This window comes from Cheilinus undulatus, linkage group 13, assembly GCF_018320785.1.
Source record: "Cheilinus undulatus linkage group 13, ASM1832078v1, whole genome shotgun sequence".
NCBI classification, from domain to species: Eukaryota; Metazoa; Chordata; class Actinopteri; order Labriformes; family Labridae; genus Cheilinus; species Cheilinus undulatus.
In genome coordinates this window covers 39,273,452-39,296,938 of record NC_054877.1, presented here as the reverse complement: position 1 = coordinate 39,296,938, position 23,487 = coordinate 39,273,452, and the positions used below count along the sequence as shown (strand labels likewise).

The following is a 23,487-nucleotide window of genomic DNA, read 5'->3' as shown; positions in this document are numbered from 1 at the left end:
TGTATTACTCTCTTATCCCATTTTGCCACGACAAACCATTTCTGCTTCCTTCAACATACCATTTATCCACCTTTTCTGCCCATTTTCACCACTTCAAACACATTTACCTTTTTCTACCCCATGTCACCACTTGTACCACCAATTCTTGCCACTTTAATGCCCTTTTTGCCAATCTTTTCCACCATTTTTCCTGCTGTTGCCTCTATTGACCTATTTTTGCCACCATTAACCCCTTTTTACCACACTCTTCGCCCATTTTTTACTCATTTGAACTGCATTTCACTATTTGTGCCCATGCCCTTTTTTGCCACTGGTAACCACTTTCAACAAATTTTTATACCAGGTTTCTCCACTTTAACACTTTAAGCCTGACATCTCAAAAAAAAAAAAAAAAGCCGGAAAATTCTGTTTTTTAAATGAGATGTTTAGTTAACCTTCCACCGGGACAAAAAAAAAAAATGCCATAAAATTTCACATAAATATTATTTTGGATAATTTTTTATGTATCAGGCATTTAGTTTAGTTACTTTTTTAACCCATTATAATTCTGTTTTAAGGAAAGGGCTTTATTTTTTTATTAGAAAGCCTGTATACTATGGCATTAAAAATGTTGCTCTGATAAGAGCGGCTATTTTTCTGGTAAAAAAGTTAAGCATGGTTATCACAGCTTACTTTACAAATGGTACAAAGAGCTCTCCCCTTATGGGTGGCCTTGCTCTCAGAGAGCATTGTGACAGGACAACACCATGCTGAACCCTCTTTGACTGCATCTTACTCATGGTGCAACCAGTCTTTTTTCCCTTCAAACCTACAGTTCAAGCGTATTTTGGTTAAATTTGACAATAATGCTGATGTGCTTTTATTTTACTTTCCCCTGGCAAGAACTGATTTTTTTTTCCCCCAACAGTAGATTTGAAATGCACACGTAGTGAGCAGAGCTTCGATTAACTGACCAGACTGTGTAACTCAGAATGGGTAAAATTACACTTTGAGAGTTAAAATCAACTCTGAAATGTTTAACTCTTAGATATCAGCGCTCCAGTTTTTGCTGTTGCACTGACATAAAGGCAAAAACTATCAATGTTTCAGACACAGTTGCTTCATCCACCATGTCCAGCTATGAGGAGTGAAGTTTATCATCATAAAAAAAAAATCCGACATTGCAAAAGAAGAGCAAATAACGATTGGTTCAGATAAAACAAGATGAAAAAAAATCTTACCCTGTCACGCCTGCTGCTGTATGGCGAGCACTTGCTTATCAGATTGTTAGATTTGGTAAAATCTAAAAATTATTGGTCCCGTCTGACTGGAAATTCAGAGGAGTGTTTGAAGGCGGTTTCAGATGCTGTTTGATGATCTGACAAGTCCTTCATTTGATGCCTTTAACCAGAAAGCTTTGAACAAAAATAATCAATTAGCGCCTTATGTTCAGGTTCACCCTTTGATCTGAAATCCTCAGATCCTCCTCGACTCATTGTTCCAAGACTTGGACCTTAACACAAAGGTGATGGAGCCTTTACTACAAGGGTTGATTGATCTGGGAATTAGTCTCCTGGTAAGATCAGAGCAGAAGAAAGTGTTTCTTCAATGAGATAACCAACAGAAGATTCATTTCTGACTTTGATTGTTTTAACTTGAATTTATTCATTTGCTTTTATGGTATTCTGTGATCTCACTATGAAGCACTTTGTCTCTGTGAAGTAATATAAAATAGGCAGATTATTGCTGAGAGGAAAATAAGTCCTCAGATTTGAAACACACCGGGGAAAAAGTTAAGTCTAATCAAGGGAGTATGATTCCCGACAAAGAACTCAAGAGCAGAGTAACACCAAGCGAGCTCAACATAGCCAGGCTTTCTCTGAGTAAGCAGGCTCAACCAAGCCTAAAGCTCCAGGTAGAAATATCCTGTTATCATGTAGCTGGTTGTAACTTCCCTGTGTTGACTCAGGCTTAAGCTTCACTTAGCACATCATTTGGCTCTTTTTCCACACAGAAATGATCAATCACTGACTATGTGCTTCTGTAAGATTAAAATAATGATGAATACATTAAACCAATGGCAGTAAAACCATCACTACTGCAGCACAGAAAGACAAGGACAACGCTGCAGGACATCGATTTAATTCATAGACTAATCAGTCTTTTTCACTATTTAATAAATGTTCAGTGTGTGTTTCCTGTGATGCAACAGCTACACACAGTACCTCCCTTATATTAAGCTTTTACTTTAACAATGACTCACTGTCTCAGCAGTAAAATCAGGAATTCTTATCAGTCTTTTACCTTCAACTTTAGCAGCTAGTAGGGCAAACTGGAGGTTTAAGTAATTCAAATAATTTATTAAATACATTTTTATTCCTGAAAAATATCCAATCTTATGATGTTTTCCTGTAAAAAAATATTTAAATGTATAATTTGTAGAAATTCTGAAATGAAGCCTGCATGCCCAAACAGCTGATCGGCAGAAGGCGAACACATAACCGAATATTGCTTCGAGGGCGGCAGTAGCTCAGTCTGGAAGGACTTGGGCTGGGAATCGGAGGGTTGCCAGTTTAAGTCCCGGTCAGGCCATATTTGGACTTCGGCCTGTCAGCTGGAGAGGTGCCAGGACACTTCCTGAGCACTGCCGAAGTGCCCTTGAGCAAGGCACTGAACCCCCCCAAGAGCTCACGACAGCACTCCAACGAGGGCAGCAAGGCCATCACTCTGACATCTCTCCATTAGTGCATGTCCATGGGAATTATGTTTGTGCATGTGTATTTGCATGTAATTCAGCCTATGTTTGGGTCACATGTATAACAATAGAGTGTAAACTAAATTTCCCTTCAGGGATTAATAAAGTATGACTTACTTATCTTAGTAAAATAGTAACAAACACAGAGGCATTCTGGGTGAAAAATTAAAAAGTGGAGGAGAAAATTAAAAAAGACAAGGGCTGTCAAATCTTAACAATTTTTGATCATGGTTAATCTCAGAATTTCTGTGGTTAGTCACTCACATTTTAAAATTCCATTATTTTGCCTTTAGGATTTTTTTGTATATTCTTAAACCAAGGATTGTTGACTTCCTGTTTGGGATCAGACCTGTTTTTTATTTTGAAAGAAAATAAGAAACTTTGGCAGGATCAAAGATTATAATATAAACTTACCTGCTGAAAAAAATAACTCATCATAGATTGAAACTAAAAAAGGGAACAGTAAAATGGTCAGTGCTTGATATTACAAGATGCAGGTGATTTCTGACTTGTCCACTGAGCTGTCAGTGAGTTTTTTTTAAAGCGGGTGGGCTTATTTTACATCACTGTGCAGGATGTGGCAGCGGCTTAACCAAAGTGTACTGAAAGGGACAATGAAGCATGTTATAATTGCCATATAAAAAATAAAAGCATTAATGATGTACCCTTATCAATTGGGATTAATGTATTCATGCTGACAGCATTAAAAAACATATTAAAGTATTATTGTCAGAAATAATGGCATTGTTTTGTTTCATTCAGCAACCCCCCTGGTGCCTACTGGCATCCCCCTAGAGGCTGGGACACCCATTTTGAAAATTTATTTTATAAAGTGTCTGTTTTTTGCACAATGTTCGGGTAATATTTCTACTTTGTCGTTTAATTTGTAGAACTAAAACATTGGTGCACTTAATAAAAATAGCAATTATTTCCATGTATTTGCTTTTAAAAAAATCTAATTCATCCCATCAAACCTTGCAGACTTAAATTGTAGGCGCTAAAACCTGACTATTTTTATCTTAGGAGCGCTTTCTACACTATATTTTAATGACAGTGCATTATGCTGGATGTTTAATGGTGCTGGAGGGCATTTATCGACTACTCTGAGGGTATAATTTAGACACGCATTCAGTCTGTTAGTGAAAACCATTTCTTTACCTTGTTATTTCAGGAGAGCTGTTCCAGGGTTACAGGAGTCTCCCTGATGTTTTTTATGCATATTTGCTGCATTTAAACATATCTTTATGGGTCCATGCAGTCATCCTGTCAGTTTCTGTTTCTATTGATGTTGCAATCTCCATCACTTCATTTACCAAGAGCAGCGACACAGACGAGACCTCGCTCATTTCCATTTATCGAAATCCCATTTCTATTCCATCTGCCAGCTAGTCACCTGTGAAACTAGTTTTTAACCATGATCTGGAAGCGCAGAAGCTGGCTTCAGATGTCTGCCTGATCCCCCTTCCCTCGTGTTTATTTCCCACTATAAAAACTGCTGAAGAGGTGCACGCTGCCAGCACAGGTCGTTACGTTGTATAACACAGTGGCAGGGTAGCACACAACATTGGGCACTGAGAAGCTAAGTGTGTCGAGGAGGAATTAAAGAATAAATTTCCCGTTCCAATTAAAAGGTGAATTTGTGCAATGTGAGTGGAGGAAAGGGAACATTATCAATGAGGAAAAGAAAACATACTGCTACAACTCAGGAGGCACAATTACTGAGGCTGGCTCTATGCAATTAAACAGCGCTATTTAGACAGCGCTACTTGTCATTAATAAACACTGAACTTATAGAGGAGAAAAAAAAGTACCTCCAAATTGTAACAGCTGGGGGAACAGATGACAGAAAAGTAAACACAAACTGCGACAAAATAGCTACAAAGGAAGATGAAGCAACAGAACTTTACATTTACATGAACAGGAAATTCAAAGAAACGTTTTCCACCATCTTGAGCCTTAAAGCCCTCATATAGAATAAAACAAACAAAGACGCTGCTTTGAAAAAAAGAACATCATAGGTTTTATTGTGAAAGATGTACTTTTTCAGAGTAGATCCAAATGAATCGTATGTAGGGCAAGCAGCATACTACTCCCACACTGTATTAAAGCATGTTTGAGTCATCGCCCTCCTTCTTTGCTGCCCAAATCATACTGTGCATGGGGGGGTAGTAGAGCTCACTGACATTCTTGAAAACGTACGCTATAAAGGCTTCAGCTAGCAACAAGTCAAAATGTGTCAGAAAAGTAATACAAGTGGAAATCAATCGGCAGATGAGTCCTTTTTATTCATGGGTCAACCCTTCTTACATATTCAGAATATAACAAACATCAGATACTAGAATAAACTCCTAACCATCCCTGCTCTCTCCCTGCCTTCCTGATTCTCATGCCTATGCCTGCTCCTTGTACTGCTGGTGCAGCATGTGCACATCATCCTGGGAGATCCTGGTCCAGCCTTCACTGTGCACATGGTACAGGTTGACTTGGCCTCCGCTGTATGCGTCACGGTATGTGGCCTGGTAGATGGCGCGGCGACCCAGCTCACAGGCCTCCTCCACTGACAGATCGTACCTCAGGCCGCTGTCCATAACACCGTAGGCGTACATAGAGCCTGAGCCGACAGCGAACAGGTCGCCGCACACTCTGTTCCCCTCTGAGTCGACATAGTACAGCCCTGAGGAGGGAGGACAAAAGGTTGGTCAGAAGGGTGGGAAGACAAAACGGAGAAGGGAGGAAACCGCATAGAGGGAGTTGTGTTTAAAGAAAAAGCATCCTCCTTTTTTCTCACTCAGGTGTAGAGCTTTGTCGAGAAACTGAGATGGTGTACGTCTAACGCTGCCGCTCTTGCATAAACAAACACACAAACTTATAAGCACGCACACTCCAGATCCTCCAGAGAGAAAATATGAACAGCTGCAACCTCTCCAAGTGAAGAAAGGCTGGCAGATATGAACAGCTGCATCCTCTTCAAGTAAAACGAAGCCGGCCGCAGAACCTGCTGACGAGGCATGGGCCACGTCGCTGTCTGCCCAGGGGCCCCTCTCTGGGCCTTATTGATCCCTGCAAACACGCCAAAAATTAACTATCGACCCGTAACTCGAGCTGCACAGGTAACTGCACCTCACCCCTCAAGAAGGACAAAAAAAAAAAAAACAACACATCCTGTGGACATCTGATGAGTGCAACACATTCATCTTTTCACACATAGCGCTCTTTCCTCTACACAGATTTCTGTCATCACCACTCATACGTACAGCTGAACGGCATGCAGAATAATTATTTCTCTCTGGATAAAATCTTAAACTCTTAAAACATTACCATGACCTTAAAAAGCTCTGTTATCAGTATTATCACAGTTTTGTTAGAGTTTGCTGAGAATATAAAAAGTACTGATTCATCATTTCATCAAGTTTGATATAAGAAGTGGGTGAAGATGAGTAGATCGAGTTAAAAGTTAAGCAGCATTATATCATCTGTTATCTTTTTTATTGCTGAAAAAGCAAACACATTTCTTGTCCTTGCAACTGTATTTATTCAAGTTTTCTGTCAAAATCTGATTTTTTTCTAATATAACTTCTGAACTTCTCTTTAAACTTCTTTGATCCAAATGTGTGTTTTTTAACTGTCCTTTTAATGCATCATAATAAAACCTACAGACAAAGGCCAGCTTGTTAAATGAGCTAATTGTCTATTATAGCAATCTGCAGATTTCAGCAATGGATAAATATTTTTAACTAACAGGATTCACCTCAAAGTTTGGGAGTGCTTTACATGGACTTTCTGAACAGATGAGGAGCAGCTGAAGCCACCGAGTGCATTCTAATCCTGTCACTGTAACTCCAGATCTGAGTTAAAACTGTTACTAAAGCTACATCCCAGCTAACTACTCCATGAGTTGCCACTGGATCTACCAGTTAAAAGCACAACTACTCATGCTGAAGCAGGTTGGGAGAAGAGCGAAAAACTTGCAGAAAATCTGACATCAAATTTAATACTTTTGAAGACCTTTTTCCAAGACCCTCTTAGTTCTTTTTAAGACTCTGTGGCATCTTCAATTTCTAACCCCTTTCATTAGCAACATGGTTTCATACATTTTGTGCTGATTGTAGGATAAAAATGTAGCAATGTAGAAAAGAAAATGCCAGCAGTACGTCTTACCGTAGTATGAAAATAGAGCTTTCTTAGAGAATTTGGAGAATACAACGACATAGACCACAGGTACCATAAGGTAGCTGGCAATGCAGGGTCTTTTATGTCAACAACCTGGAGTTGCCATACCAGCCAAACCTGCCATAGAAGGACGCACTGACAGCTCAGCACCATCAGATCCGGCATTGTTCCCAAAAAACCTCACTCGTGATTAAAATAAAATTTTAAAATTAAAAACAAAAACTTGTGTTTAAAGTACATATTCCAAAAGCTACAAAATTTAAGACCTCATAGCAGTGATAATTTCATTGACTAAAGCGATGACTAAAATTCATCAACAGCTGTTTTTTGCATGACAAAAACTAGACCAAGACTAGCAAAAATAGATCTGTAATTACTTAAACTGACAAAAACTAAGTTTAGTTTTCATCAAGATGACTAAAACTAGACTAAAATGTTATATAGTTTTTGTCGGACATTCAAAACACGTGATATTTCTTCACTGTAGATAAATCTGTCAAGAAACAAGGCAGCTGTAGCGATTCTGCCTCAGCTGTAGAGAGCAGGGATCCAGATTTGGCAGGGTAGAGAGAACACACTACCATGATTTGGTACCAGATTTAGGCAAGAAAATGAATGTTTGGACGAAAAGTAAAGAGTAAAATGTGAAGACTTTTTATGGACTAAAACTAGACTATGATGTTTTGAGTTTTCCTCGACTAAAACTAAAAAGGATAGAAATGACTAAAATGGGACTAAAACTAAAATTAAAAATAGCTGACAAAATTAACACTGCCTCATAGTCTTGCATTTTAGACTGTTTAATACTTTAAAAAGCCTTAATTTTCACTCAGTTGATTTATCAACTTTATACCCTTCTTAACTTTTTAAGACCCAGCAGACGCCCTGTTTTGACTAGAGAAATGTGTTCAAGCTCTGATAAAACTGTTGCTATACTATAGCTACATCAAACTTATGGCTACACTGGCTATTGCTATTGGCTTCCTGTAAAACCAAAATCTTGCACAATTGTGCAGATTGGATCTAAGGATGGACAGTTAATCAAAATTTAGATAAAACTGCAAAAAAGCCTACTGCAATTTTTAAATTGCAAAAGGTGCAAATACCTTTAACATGAAATGTGTCAAAGTAATAGTTTGATTAAAAAATTTGCAGCAGAGGTGTGATGCTTTACAGATCATGCAAACATTCAAGTGCAAATTTTACAGAATTATTTGCAAAAAAAAGAATCCTACTGTCCTTATTTTTGTATATGTGTTTCTCAGTAAAAATGACTCTTCCGTTTAATAAAATAATTTTATTTAATTTGCAATGCCAGTCAAAATAATCACAAATTCATGTTTCCAAAATCTACATGGCCTAGTTCAATCTGTCTAATATTGTGTTAGCAAAAATATAGACTGATTTGTTGCTTGAGTTTGTTAAAAAACACATGAGATGTAAACTTTAAAAATACTCGCCCGATGACAGGGATGGTCAATCCATATGCTTTGCAACATTACAACTGATTATCATACAGCTAAAGTGGTCTTTAGGCCCACTTGTTTGTGTCTATACTTCAGACAGTGGCAGGGAGTAGTGCAGCCGAGAGAGCAGAGGACAGAGACACTGATGTCTCCTCCTCCCTGAGATGTTTCTTTACATCTCCAGTTGACCTGTGGATGTTTATTACCCATCTATCTCAGTAAACAAACCAACATGGCATGCGTTCTGGACATTATTTAGTGTGATATTAAAGCATGGTTATTGCAAATGGTTTTAATCATCATTAAAATATGAATGGCATGATAACTGTGGGGGAGGTTTATCATGGTTATCATTAAAACCATTTCATCTCTACTTCACACACATTTGCACTTTCTTCTACACAGATTTTTCTTTCATCTCCACTCATACTCACACTTGAATGGCACTTGAGGCACGAGTTCACTCCAAACAAAACCCACCAAATATGTATTACCACGTGCACTGCAGACCCAAAATGCTCTGATGGACCTGTGAGGGACAGTTTGCTCCACACCACGCTTTGTGGATACATGCGAGACATTTTGTTCCACGCCACGACACTCTCACTATGCCTGATCCCAGAGTGACGTGGAATGGGTGACTAGCAGCAGCCTGCGAGCTCGCCCACAGCCTGCCTGCAGATGGTAAAAACACAGCCAGCAGAAAAGGAATGTTTTTCATTGCACTTCACTGAGAGAAACCTGTGAAAATGATACTCACACGGAGAGATACAGCGACACATGCATGTAAAACTGCTCAATATCCACAGCTATCGCTCATCTCTCACATTAAAAAACACTTCAAACTGCCCTCAGATTGCACATCCTCGCCTGCAGAGTTTCTCAGCTAAACCAGTGACAGTCTATTACGGGTAGAGAGCCACTTGCTTTTCTGAAAAAAGGGGGCTTACCATCGCTTTCAACTGGGAAATTGCAGCTTCCTCAGCCTGTCGTTAGCTTGCCACGATAATCATCCAGTGCCTGTCTATGCACGGGGGTAATTTGCCATTCTGAGACCTGCCTGTTCCTCTTGAAAACTGCAAGGCACTCGTTAAAAACATAATAGTCGGGGGGAGAGAGAGTTGTAAAGGCGGCCTCTTGTGTTGAGTAGCGCAGTTGTCGGAGGTGGATGAGGACTCTTCAGGAGGTCCAAGTTTAGAAGCAGAGCAGCACCAAAAGCACTTTGCCAAATCTATGCCTTTCCAAACGCACCTGGGGCCTTTGTAAAACCCAATGCCAGATCGATTAACGGTCCCTGCACCTTGAAAACAGAGCAAGGAAAGCAAAAGAAATTCATGAGACCCACTTAACGCGGAAGCGGAGACCGGGCTGCCTGGATGGTGAGGCGTTGCGGCAGTGGCGGCCAAGTGAGGCTTCTTCCACTCCATCGATCAACTGACAGGTGCTTAAGGAGCCTTTTCTGAACAGAAGCCTGTGCAGCTGGCTGGACTGACAGCTTTTAGAGGCCAGTGAGGAGCTGAGAGGAGTGAGATGGGTAGCTGGCAGCAAATGGGTGCATTTTTGTCCGCCATCCGTCCTTCCCACTAGATTTCACCCCTGGACCAAGAGTACAAAGAGAGCAGCAGTTGTACTGACGGACAAAAAAAACTATTACATCACTCCCCTGAGAGTGGCTGTAAAACTGACTGCCACATGGGTCTCATATCATACACTTTTATTCTTTTTCATCATGGGTGTTACATCCCATTTAATCTCATATAAAGAAACCTTCTGTGTCCTTGTGGGGAGAAGCAGAGGATGCTGTGCAGAGTAGAGCCACTCTTCTCTGTCAATTACAAAGACACTACAGAGTTATCAGGAATTAACTATACACTGATTACAAGTGTCATAACATTTAACGTTATTACAAAGAGCCGTATTTGACAAGCTCTTCAACATAGCTTTTATTTGATTTATTTAGCATGCAGCCTAAGACACTCCATCAGGGGAATAAGTGCTCTTGACATGATTGTAGCTGGCTAATGAGCTTCCCACCTAATCGCGATTGATTTAATTTACATGACATTTACCTCTCCATTCAATCACGGGCATTGTGGTGGCCATGGCAGAGCTCCCACACCTATTGAACTTATAAAAGGATCATTATTTCCCCAATTGATTGCTCAAGATTTAACACGTGTCATTTAGGTTTGTTGGCATACCAGGCGGTCCGCTGTTGTTCACATAGTCCTGTGTGCTTTCCAGACAAAGCTGGCATCGATCTCTGAAGGTGTACTGGCATTATGCATGCGACCCAATTGTCCAGGGCTGAGACCCAACGTCCATCATCCCGCCGCGCTCTCTCTGGCCTGCACTCCCAGCCTCATCGATTTCCCATTACTGTGTCACTGTGGCGGCCTCCTTAAGCACACGTTCCGTGATGTACGGCCTCACACTGTGAGGCATCCAAAACTCAAAGCTTTAACTACAGAGAGGGGCAGAGAATGAGAGGGGCTGCAGTGCCATCTAGTGGAAGTCTCTGTGAACCACAAGTGTGTGTCTACTTCAGAGGAAGAGCACACATTAATGAAAAGCCACATGAATAGACAGCTTTAAGTGAGTGAATCTTCATGTTTCAGAGAAAAAAAAAAAAACAGGACAGAGTCTTGATGTCACTTAGTAATGAAACTGCCAGGCTTTAAGCTTTGGTTAAACAGCTAAGCACTCTCGGTTTGGAATTAATGACTGGCATTAAATCGTCTTCTTGTTTGCAGATAAATTAACTAGCAGTTTTGTCTGAATTTAAAACAGAAACATTGTGCATTTAAAGGAGCTGATTATTATGCTTGCAGTGTAAACTGAAATACAAATTAACATGCAGAACCCTGACTCAACACAAAAACCCACAACATGCCAAAAGTAGGAGTTACTACGTGTGCTGGTTTTAATGTACGACTCATATTTTTTGTTTTTCAGAGAAATACGTCATACTAGTTTTAGCTTGCAGGTAGGGTTGCAGGATATTGGATTTGTGACTATATCTAATATGCCATAATTTCCAACCCCATGTAAGTTAAGATACTGATACCATACCATACAATCACATTTTTTTTTAAATGGTAAAAAATGCAAAGAGGCTCCTGTACAAAGAGAGGCTGAGTCATGATGACCTCATTTTATTTTTGGGGATTCATTTAAAATGTTCAGGGATCACGGTGAGCCACCTGGAGTGTGTAGCACCCTAAGCAACCATCTATACCTCATGGTATACCATCTATACCTCACTTTTTCACCAGTGTCTAAGGCTGATCTATGATATAAATCAGCTGATGTACCCCTGATTTATCAGCAGAAATTTTAAAATACCAATATCAAACAGATATTGTGCATCCCCTTTTGAAAGGAAAAGATGATAAAGAGAAGTTGCGTAAATCACCAGATTCTTCGTGATGAATCAGTTCTTTGGACCAAAACAGTATATTTAGGGACAGAGATTGTTTGTATTTATTGATATTAATACCCCCAGTTGATACTCTTTATCAATCAGAGTTGTTAACAGTACAACTTCAATAATTTTCTTTTGGTTGGTGGAAGGACAAGATGGCAATACATTTACAACAGAAGTGGTGTAAGACAAGAAGAGCTTGTGTTTAAGAAGTTATGATTCAGTGTTATATCTATGTTCTGTCCCTGAAATAAACACAGTCCATCTTCTCATCAAAGAACTGAATTTTGTGTTTCTTGATGTATTTTGATAAATCACAACATTGTATTCACAATCATCTAATTTACTGAGCTTACATCACAATATAACCATCTTACAGCTCATTGAGTTCACTAATTAACGAATCCCACCACAGATTTCTATACTAGATCAATATTTTTAACAAACAGGACTTGCAACAAAATTTGGGAGCCCTTTTCAGCACTGATCCGAGCAGACAAAGGAGAAAATTGTTATGTAGCAGCTGAAGGCAGTGTTATGATTACATGCTAGCACAGTAATAGTGTTTTTCTTCTTCAAGCTGACAGTTAAATGTACCGCATTTTGGTTTGATTTGAAGCACAACCGATATGCTTCTATCCAATGTTACCCTTAAAAAGTGATGTTTTTACACCAATGATGTCATAAAATGACATTTAGTTGCAAAGTCTGTGAGACTCGATAGCAGTATTAATAAGCTAAAACACTCTTGATTTTCAGGATTTTAAAACATATTTCAAACACTGCCATGATATGATATTGAATTGTTTTGTTTCAGGGGCCTGTGACCTGTTTCAGACCATGTTGTATGCCCATTTACCTCAATCTGTCACATTTCAGCCCAAGAAAAGTGTTAAAAGTGTTATTACTGAAACATTTCTGATATTAAAACCCGGTTTTCTTCAAAGCTACTCAAAGATATCAATCACTTCAAAGTGATTTTGGGACCATCTTGAAAATGAGATGATTCATCTCCATCCCTTCAATAAGTAAATTTACAAAGTCTCACATCTATCATGTTCAAATGTAAAGATTTTTTCCATCATTTTACGATGAAGGCCACATAACTTTTGAATTCTGATCATATTTTTAAACATTTCTTCTTCACAATTTTAAAATCTTAGCTCCTAACATTAAGCCCCTGACATCACTTTAAACACCAAATGTATTCATTAAATTTAGAGATAAACAGATTAATTGGATTAACATTGGTATCAGCCAGTTTCTGTCCTGTTTACAAACACTAGCCAAGTGGTGTGGCATGAACAGATATCAGTTACTAATGTCCAACAGTTGTGTTGTCAAATTGTTTTTATGCCAATAAATCTAGCAGCTGAATCATCAGAGCGATTTTTTTTTACCAAGTAGAAGAAGTGACCAATTGGCCAAACTGATCCACTGTTATGGTTAAATGTGAGAGAAAATGTTGAAAACCTAAAAGTCCATTGGTATTGACTTTGGCTGGCTTGATATGTAAAACCTGGGTATTAGCCCTAGTTTTCACAATCAGTCCATCTCTGATTAAATTAGTGGATTTTTCTGATTCTTTGGGGGTATATATGTTTTTGCTACAAAAGCCTGAAAAAGAGTATTCTGCATAATAAATGACCTTTAATTCCCAGTTATGTTACTGACATGTTGCAAATTAACCTAGCAAGTTCATGTATTATCATTTGACCAATGGCAAATGTTTGTAAACAGGGCAGATTTCAGCCAGTCCCAATGCTAAACTGATCCATCAGTTTATGGAGTCATATTTGTGATTTTTTTTTTTATTAATCATCAACTAAATACAACATGTGACAGTGATCTGCCTGTTAGCTACTGTAGTTCCTCTAATTATAAAACTAAGGCTAAATGTGTATTCATGTTCTGCTGTTATATTTACCTGGCCCTCTCTTGTCCCAGCCACACACCATGGTTCCCATGCTGAGTCCCATACCCTTGTACTGGTACACCATGTTAGCGAGCAGTTTGGAGGCTGCTGCCACAGAGATGCGCTCTTTGTTACGAAGCTCGTAGATGCGGCACTGGCGGGCCAGCAGGCGCTCCCAGAAGCTGCAGTCTGCAGCGCCTCCAGCCATAGTACCCAGCAGGTAGGGGTTGATCTCGATCACCTTCTTCACCGTCTGCGAGGCGATGTAGGAGCCTGCTGTGGCCCGAGAGTCCACTGCTACAATAACACCATGCTGGAACTGAAAGAGACAACGGCAGAGGATGAACATGTTAGAGAAATGCATTCACTGATGGACCTGTGATCATTGTGTACACATCATTATGTCACTTTAAATTCCCCTTTTGATCCATTTAGACAAGGCAGAAATTTGTTCTGCTCTTCAGCTGTCAGAAGTAAAAAGATATAATTCAGCTTGCCATTAAGCTGCTGGATAAGAGTGAAGACTTATTTTCTCAGAAATCTCTGTATCACTAAACTGACAGGCATAACAGCTGTAATGGTATAGCACTAAGTGAAAACAACAGATTTGGCCAGTCAGAAGATGTCTGCCAGGGAGGGTTTCATCCAACACTCTCAGGGATTAAGGGATAAAGATGGCGCTATTTTATCTCTTCTTTTTATCAGAAAATCCCCTGAAGAGACAAAAATCAACTGCAGAGATGTGGTTCAGTATTTTCTCTGCCAAAAGAAAATGGTCCACTGGCTGTTTTTACTGTAATAAAATGATATGTCACCCAAAGACAATGCTTCTCTTTTATGTGTTTTTAATAGTTTTGGACCCAGTGGGGTTCTCAGGCACAGAGGGAGAGCTTACAACAGGCAATTACACAATCTAGTTAGGAGAGTAAATTTATTGTTGGGTTTGGTGTTTTTGTAAGGGCTTGTTGAGAATAAAAACATGCAATTTCCATCTTTAAATTCAACATAAAGACACTTTATTCAGCTTCAGAGTTTAGCTTATATCTTTGTAGCAGAAGAAAGCCACTGTGACCTTTAAAAACTCAACTGAATTTTGGTTGACATGATTTATTAGGGCTTTAGGAGTCCATACTTTCTTTACTGCAGTAACACCCAAAACAGATCTTCATAAAAGTTTACAGTAGTTTTTAACTTACTTACATCAGGGACTGAAGCACTTATCAAGCAGTTAATTTGGAGAAATTATCTCATCAAAATTACTGGTTGTTCTCCTGCATAAGCCCACCAGAACACTTCACCTCTGATTATACTGATCATCAGTCTTGGCCTGCTGCATGGTTCACAGTAGGGATGCACAATATTATCTGCATTATATTGTATTGGCAGCTATTAGCATTAAGTTAATTATCCGTGTCAGCCAATAAGAAAACTTCTGCCAACAATAAAACAAATACATCATCTTTAAACTTTGGCCATATGTTAAAAAAAGTTTGTGGGGTTAAGGGCAGAATCTTTGTTCTTCCTTGTTCGTTGTGTTTTAAAGTGTGTATGAAGGACTGCAGTTTTAAGTCTGAACTACACCCACCGGCCACTTTATTAGGTACACCTTGCTAGTACCAGGTTTAACCCTCTTCAAATGACCTTAAATCTTGGTGATATGGTTTCAACAAGATGTTGGAACATTCCTCAGAGATTGTGGTCCATATTGACATGATAGCATCACGCAGTTGTAGATTTGTCAGCTTCACATCCATGATGCAAATCTCCTGTTTCCCCACATTCCAAAGGTGTTGTATTGGATTGAGATCTGGTGACTGTGGAGGCCACTGGAATACAGTGAACCAATTCAAAAAACTCTGTAGGTTTATACTTGATTGTCCCTCAAAACTCACCACTACACCATATTTGAAGAGCTTAATTTACCCTCCCCCACAATAAGAAGGCAGTGTCATTGGTTACAGTTTATCTACAGATGCATATATCTCAATTATCCCCTCTATCTAAAACAGCTTATGGTACCATTCTCCTCTACTCGTCAACTGAGACATACTACACAGCTATTTCCTTCTGTTCCTGGGATTTCTAAATCACTAGCTAAGAAAGCATTTAAATTCAAAGCTCCCTCAGATTGGAATCATCTTTCAGCAAATATTAGGTCTATAACCTCTTTCTACTCATTTAAAAATGCCCTGCCCTCTTACCTCAAAACTAACTGTACTTGTTTTAAACATTTCCATTATACCTGTATAACTTTAACCATGTTCTCTTTGTAAATATTCTCATCTTCAATGTGACTATTACTGCCCAGAATGTTCACTACAAACTGATGACTTGATATGAGTGGATAAACCACTCTAGCTCAAATTCCCCACAAGAAGGATTTCCTGATCTTGTATACCCATCACTACATGATCTGCATTATTTCTGTCAGTTTTGTTTTGTGCTCTACTTTACTTTGTAAATCTGTATTTCAAATGTGTATTTCTGACAAAAGAATCCCCTCGAAAATGAGATGGCACATCTCAAAGAGTTATTACTAATAAATCATTTCAATTTGTATGTTCAAGAAACCAGTTTGAGATGATTTGAGCTTGGTGACATGATGCATAATCCTGCTGGAAGTAGCCATAAGAAGATGGGTACACTGTTCATAAATGGATGGACATGGTCAGCAAAAATACTCAGGTAGACTGTGGTGTTTAAACCATGCTCAGTTGGTACAAAGGGGTCCAAAGTGTGCAAAAGTAATATCCTCCACACCACTACTCAACCACCAGCAGCCTGAACTGTTAATACAAGGCAGGATGGATCCATGTTTTCTTGATGTTTATGCCAAATTCTGAACCTACCATCTGAATGTTGCAGCTGAAATTTAAGACTCATCAGACCAAGCAATGTTTTTCCAATCTTTTACTGTCCCATTTTGTTGAGCCCTCGTGAATTGTAGCATGAGTTTCTTGTTCTTAACTGACATCAACAAGGCCTTTTTGTCCACACAACTGCCGCTTACTGGATATTTTCCCTTTTCAGACCATTCTCTGTAAACCCTAGAGATGGTTCTGCATGAAAATCCCAGTAGATCAACAGTATCTGAAAAACTCAGACCAGCCTGTCTGGCACAAACAACCATGCCACGTTCAAAGTCACTTTATACTCTTTCTTTCCCATTCTGTGGCCAGTGAGTGTACATTTATGTATTGGTGGTATCAGCCAAAGAGATTTTTTAAAAATTGACAAACCAATGACAATATGTTGAGCAAAAACAACAAAAGCTTATAACACCTCCACATTTGGGCTTGAAAACTCCAGTACAAATAATACATCACTGTCACATTTTAAGTAAATACAAAATTTTAAGTTTTAGTAATTTCAATTTTTTTATGATATGAAAGTTTGTGTTCAAATGTTCAATCTACTCGCTCCTCTGTCTTACTGCACAACTATAAAAAGACGACAGAGCTGCAGCAGGTCGACCAGATCAGCTTCTAATGGAAATTGTATGGTTCATTGTGTGAAACCCCATTTGCTCAGACTCTTTTCTCTGTGAAGGAAGTCAAATCCTGAAACTTTCTCCCTGATCACTTGAAACTTATTACAAACTTCACGACTTTTAATAGAGCTGCAATATCTTGTACTTCAGCAAGAAAGCTGCACTCATGTCTGATTATCTGCAACACTGTCACTGTTAGATATGATTTTACTGTTTCATGTTCCCCTTTTTACTAACAGTTTAAATCTTAGATTTTTCATTACTAACCCTTCTAAGGATGGGTGTCACAAATTAACATTCACTATAAACACTTTGATACTTTCATAGGATGGCTGTTCTCAGTGTGTCTATGTTTGTATTTGTCACTAACAAATAAACCATAATACATCTCATCTTTGCCTCCATGGACATGCAGCTCTTCACCTGATAATGGACAATCATTAGTTAGGCTAACTCACTAGTATATGGCCCAAAAATGATAATACAGCAATTCTGCAACAACTTTTGCTAATATATTCAATGAGCTTAAGTCCCTCTGTAATATATGTATTTATATTACTGCAATATGCTCTCAGCTCAATCCGTAATCATGTGACAGGCCTCAACTTCTATTCACCACTGTTCGACATTATCACAATGTCTTTATCTTCTTTTAATCTGCTGTCAATTTTGTCTTTGGAGGACCATAATTCTCTTCATATTACCCTCATTAATATGAAAAGCAACAACACAAGGAGTCAGAAAGACTCACAAATGTCAAATTGTCAAAGTATAACTATTTAGGACTATGGATATACACAAGTCAGGGGGGAACAAAATGCTGCTGTATATATTTCTGACAGGTTCTTTTTGTTTTTGAGCAATAAAAAAATAAAAAGCAACAGTGCTAAGTAGCACACAAGCTGATGTAGTATGTAACATCTAAAATTTAGCCGGTCTTCCCTATATCTGCATCATTAGAATAGTTGATGTTAGAATAATCAGCATGTTGTCATACATTGTTGTTCCTGCTAACACTACACGTACATTTACCCATCTTACTGGCATTGTAGCTGTAAAATTCTTGTTCTTTGATGATTCTATTGTTGTAGCTGTTTGCTTATCAGTCTCCTTTTCCTAATCCCCCTCAATCCCCTGTCATGACTGTAAAAAGAAGTCTTGTTCTGCTCAAGTTCTTGGCCAAATTAAGGAAGTTTTTACTTGCCACCATTATTTTACTCATTGTTGATGAGTGCTGTGCTCATGATGGTTTAATGTTGGGTCTCTGATCATAATTTAAAACAGTACGGCCTACAGCTGCTCTTTTTGAAAAGTGTCTTGACAAAGCATTTGATATGAATCTGCACTAAACAAATTCACTGACTGAGATTAACCCTTTACCTACGGAGCCAGCGCCGGTGATGTGTTTTATATGTCTGGAGTATTATTACCATAACTCTGTCAAAGTTTGTCCAATTTGAAAAAATTCCAACGGTGTTGGAAAGCTAAGAATTGTGGGCATGCGCACATATATGGTTCATTACAGTACTCACAACCATATTACGTGGGCATTCATAACAATACACCAGAAGTTTGGAGAGACAGCTACACAGATTCTCAACATCTTAACTCCTCCAAAGTTTGCTCAATTTAAAAAAATTCAATGCTGACAGAGAGCTGTAAATCTGTGCTTTCTGGCAATATATGATGTGTGGTAAATATTACAGTAATGTCGAACAGCACCACGAAAACATCAGCTTTGGCAGACGATGAGTGAGAAAGGAGAGCGAGTGAGAGTGGTGTTTTGTTTTCAAAAAATAGCGTGATATTACCATGTTGCTCCTGTAATATCAGAACTAAAAACTACTGTCAGGAGCTTTAATTTTATGTTAGTTCTGGCAACACTGGATATAAAATCATACATTTTTTCCTTACATATTGTTCATGAGAAACCCATGTTCTCAAACTCAAGGACAAAATCCCCTAAAACAAAGAAAAACATCCTGCTCAGTTTCAATAATCATGATCCTACTAGCAGAAATTGATTTAAATGTAGTTTTGATCTGCTTGCCAACATTTTTATCTGACACTGATACTGTGGCAGAAATGACAAACAATCAAATACAAATACAGAAATAGTCAGTGTCCTTCTGATGGGCTTGTTAACTTGCATAGATTGTGGAGACATTAGCATTGTTGTCAGTCTGATTCTTCAACAGATAAAAACATTCAGTCCCTAAAAGTTCATGTAAATAAACCTCAAAGTAAACTTTAAAAAGACAACATTACAGCTCATACTTTAAACTGTAAAGGGAAATTCAGCTCAACAAATAAACAAATAACAGAAACATCATTGAGAAGCTTCTTATTCATTTGCAAAAAAGACGAAATCGTAAGTCAAATTGGATGTGGGAAAAAACCCGGATTCAGTTGTTTAACTATATCGCCCAGCCCTGAACATGTGGGGCAAGCTGTTTACAGAGCTGTGTGATATTTGGCATTTGACTCGAGTAGATTTGGCTCACAGGTAACTTTGTTTTTAGTATTTTAAAGATAAATATAAACATGACAGGCTTTGTGTGGATGCTGCAAAGCAGGTGATGTGATGCATCTTTTCCCCATTCATTCACTGTTAGAAACGTACATTTAAATTAAATGGCAGAGCACCTAAAACCGAGTGTCACCCATAAACAGACGTAAGCCATAGCTATAAATGGCCGATTTCCCCTATGTCCTCTGTGTTTCATCTCAATACAAAAGTAAATATCCAACAACAATCTCCGTCCAAGGCCAGCTGTCATGTGTACCTTACAATGAGAAAGCGGTTTGTAGCCGCGCTAGCATGCTAACGTTCCTAACGTAATTTTAGAGCTATGTTGGAGCTTCTGAACGACGTTTTAAGGCTTAACAATTAAATAAAAGCTTGCTCTGATTGTTTAACAAATTACTTTGTTTCACTGTGACCGCCACTAACAAGAGAAACCCACATACTTACTTTGAATGCTAAGGTGGTGGTTCCATGCAGGAACTCTATTTTCCTCTCGACGCCATCCTCTTCCCCAGCAAAGAGTGAGTTTTTAACGGCAAAATTGAGACCGTCTCCCGGCGTGGCGTCGAAGCTCAAACACCCGCTCTGTCTGGGCCCACATCCAAAGGCAGAGGACTGACAATTATCAGAAGAATAATCCGCACAATCACTGTTTAACACACTAGCAAGAGCCATCTTTGAAACTGTCTGAGGATGACCAAGCAACTTCCGCCGTTTAAGGCCAAAAAGTCTGGAGTCATATTTTCACGCCACCACAGCGCCCCCTGTGTTTTGGAGGACTGCAAAATTCAATGCAGTAATGAAGATATTGTGGGGAAAAAAAATCTTAACTGTGACAAAGACGCTAAAAAAACAACGTTTTAAGACTAGAAATGATTCTACAAATAAATTATGTACCATATACGTTATTTAGGTTGCAGATAAAAAAGGGTTTACTTTGACAGCTGTTTTAAATTTACTATTTAATTTCTGTCTTTAAATTAAAATGACTGAGTTTTGGTCACATTTTAATCATTTTTGAACCCTTATATTGTAGTTTCAGCTCCGAAATATTCAAGTCAAGTCTAATCATTTTTTTGAAAATATTTAATTGGCCAAATTGTTGCATTAATGCATAACAATCATATTACTTACTATCAATATTTTAATAGTTTAGAAATATAATGATAAAAATACTCACATACTTTATATGCACAGTTTCAAACAGATTTTGAATGACCACCCGTCACCAGCACAAGTCTTGTTTAGTCCTGACAAAAATAAACATACCTTTTATCCCTTTTTTTAATCACTAAACATCCGATTTTCTCTTGTTTTAGTCTAGTCAACATCAATTTTTAGCAATAATTTTAGTTGACAAACTCAGCACTGAGATGGGGTAAATAAAATTGAAAGTATTTCTGATTTCAAACTACTTCTAACCACAACATTTCTAGCAGTTATCCTACAGCCTTTTATTCAGTCAGTCTTTTTCTTTCCTTCACTATCTTCTCCTTCCTCTTCATGTCTCTATAATACTCCTCTTTCAGGTCCTCTCTCTCCCTTTGGGTCCATCCCTGAGCTGTGATGTGGAAGAGGTCCACGTTGTTCCCTGAGTAAGCATCTCTGTGAGTGGCTCTGAAAACTGCTTCTCTCGCTAAGGAGATGGCTTCTTCCTTACTCAAGCCCCATCTCAGCTCTCTGTCTAGGACTCCGTAAGCATAAGGAGAGCCTGAACCCACAGAAAATACGTCCCCTTGGAGCCGAGCTCCATCGCTGCAGACATATATCACCTTTGGGCCATTGTTTGGGGATGTGGCAACTTCCTTATCCCAGCCACACAAAGTGAGGGCCACACACACATTAGTGCCCTTAAAGGGGTGCAGCATAAATGACAGGAGCTTAGCAGTGCCACGTATGGAAAGGCGACGCCTGTTCCGTAGCTGGTAGAGTCTAATTTCTCTGATCAGAATTCGTTCCCATAGCATGCAGTCTGCACCACTCCCAGAAGAGGTGACCACTAAATGGGAGTGAATAGGAGTGATCTTGTGAACAGCTGGGCATGCAACAAGACCCCCAGCACTGGCTCGTGTGTCTGCAGCTGCAATGACCCCACCTTGGAAGATAAATCCAAGGGTAGTTGTCCCGTGAGAGAGAGGAAAAGGCAGACGGACAGTCGCTGAATGCTTGGCTGGAGGACGAGAGAGCAAAGGTCTGTGGTTGAGAGGAGCAGAGTTTGGCAGAGATGGTATGAAGAAATGCAGTGGCATCCCATTAGTGCTTCCTGATGTCTTTGATGTTCTAGAACCAAAGTTGTAATAGTCAGTCATATGAATAGATAAGGCTGTTTTCTGAAACTGAGTTGCAGGAAACCACTCGTGATGCACGGGGGTGTCTTTGAAGCCGCAGATATCTTCCAAAGCCATCCTGATGTAAGTGATGAAGATAAATCAGAGAGTGAGAGAGTCTTTCCCACAGATTAGTAGATAAAACATACTCCTTAAACACAGATAAAACCAGAGTTCATCCAAGAAACTTTTCAAACAAAGTATAAATCCTTCTGAGGTGTTGTGGCTGCAGCATCACTGTCAAATCTTCTGGCCTGAAAGATACACTCCTAACCCTTTTATAACCATCTTAAATATGACACCTTGTAGAAACACAGAAGCACAGCCCAAAGCCATCAGTTTGACAGAAGGGATATTTCACCCTGTTTCTGCTGTGAATGTAAGAACCAGAGAAGCCACTTTCTGCAAAGTGCACATTTCTGCTGAGTGTCAAGTCATCTTGGTAACTGTATCAGTTCATGCCTTTTAGTTCTGTTTGTAAAAGTAACGCTTCAAGCAGAAGCAGCATTTGTCATTTTCTTTAAACCTGCTTCACAAAATAAAACAAAAATATTTAATGTAAAATAAGAGACTGCATAAATACTCACCCTCTTTAAACTGACTGACCTAATTCAACAGAGGTCCAGCCAGTTGGTGGTACTCTCACAATCAGCGAAATGGGGATCACCTGAGTGCAGTGAATGTGTCTCAAGTGATTGTAGTATAAAGACACCTGTGTCTGAAAGGTCCAGTCACTGGTTCATCAGTATTCATGGCTACCAGTATGGCAAGAAGACAAAAGAACACTCCAATCAACTCAGAGAAAAGGCTATTGAAAAGTGTAAGTCAGGGGATGGGTACGAAAACATTTCCAAAATACTGAACATCCCCGGAGTTCAGTTAAATCCATCATCAAGAAATGGAAGTATATAGCACATGTGTAAATCTGCCTAGATCAGGCCGTCATCACAAACTGAGTGACCGTGCAAGAAGGAGACTAGTGAGAGAGGCCACCAAGACACCTATGATGGGAGAGACTCTGCATACAACAACTGTTGCCTGGGTTCTTGACCAGTCAAAGCTGTATGGGAGAGTGGCAAAGAGAGAGCCACTGTTGAAGGAAACTCATTAAATTATAACTAGAGTTCACAAAAAGGTATGTGAGAGACTCCATGGTCAAGTGTGCGAAATTCCTTTGGTCTGATGAGACCAAAATGGTGCTTTGTGTTCATCAGACAAAACGTTTGGCGGACACCTAACACTGCACATCACCACAAACACACCATCCCCACTGTGAGGCACTCTGGTGGCAACATCATGCTGTGGGGATGCTTCTCAGCAGCCAGCGCTGGAAGACTTTTGGAGGAGAAAATATGTAAAATCCATGAGGACAGTCTTATTCCGTCTGCAAGAGAACTAGGGTGTGGGAGAAGATTTATTTTTCCAGCAAGACAA

At 39.1% G+C, this 23,487-nt stretch overlaps 2 protein-coding genes across 3 annotated transcripts; both read right to left on the bottom strand.

The window, feature by feature from the left end:
* Window positions 1-4,730: 4,730 nt before the first annotated feature.
* psmb5 (proteasome 20S subunit beta 5) lies at window positions 4,731-22,658 on the bottom strand. Of its 2 annotated transcripts, none has more exons than XM_041804032.1 (3): window positions 22,641-22,658; window positions 13,722-14,028; window positions 4,731-5,408 (listed from the first exon to the last, which is right to left on the bottom strand). In XM_041804032.1, the coding sequence occupies exons 2-3, from the start codon at window positions 13,915-13,917 to the stop codon at window positions 5,125-5,127; spliced, it is 480 nt and encodes a 159-aa protein (XP_041659966.1). In that variant the 5' UTR covers window positions 13,918-14,028; window positions 22,641-22,658; the 3' UTR covers window positions 4,731-5,124. The 2 variants fall into 2 exon arrangements, with proteins under 2 accessions (XP_041659966.1, XP_041659967.1); XM_041804033.1 differs by lacking the exon at window positions 22,641-22,658 and adding an exon at window positions 20,174-20,434.
* On the bottom strand, window positions 21,181-22,131 carry psmb11a (proteasome 20S subunit beta 11a). Its single transcript, XM_041803614.1, has one exon. It carries the CDS (start codon window positions 22,129-22,131, stop codon window positions 21,181-21,183), a length of 951 nt encoding a protein of 316 aa, XP_041659548.1.
* Window positions 22,659-23,487: the final 829 nt, after the last annotated feature.

Coding starts and splice junctions, on each gene's coding strand:
- psmb5 (XM_041804033.1), bottom strand. CDS start 20,401: ATGGCTCTTGCTAGTGTGTTAAACAGTGATTGTGCGGATTATTCTTCT. Junction 14,029..20,173: donor CCACCACCTTAGCATTCAAA/GTAAGTATGTGG, acceptor TGTCTCTTTCAG/TTCCAGCATGGTGTTATTGT. Junction 5,409..13,721: donor CTGGGACAAGAGAGGGCCAG/GTAAATATAACA, acceptor CTCCCTCCTCAG/GGCTGTACTATGTCGACTCA.
- psmb11a (XM_041803614.1), bottom strand. CDS start 22,131: ATGGCTTTGGAAGATATCTGCGGCTTCAAAGACACCCCCGTGCATCAC.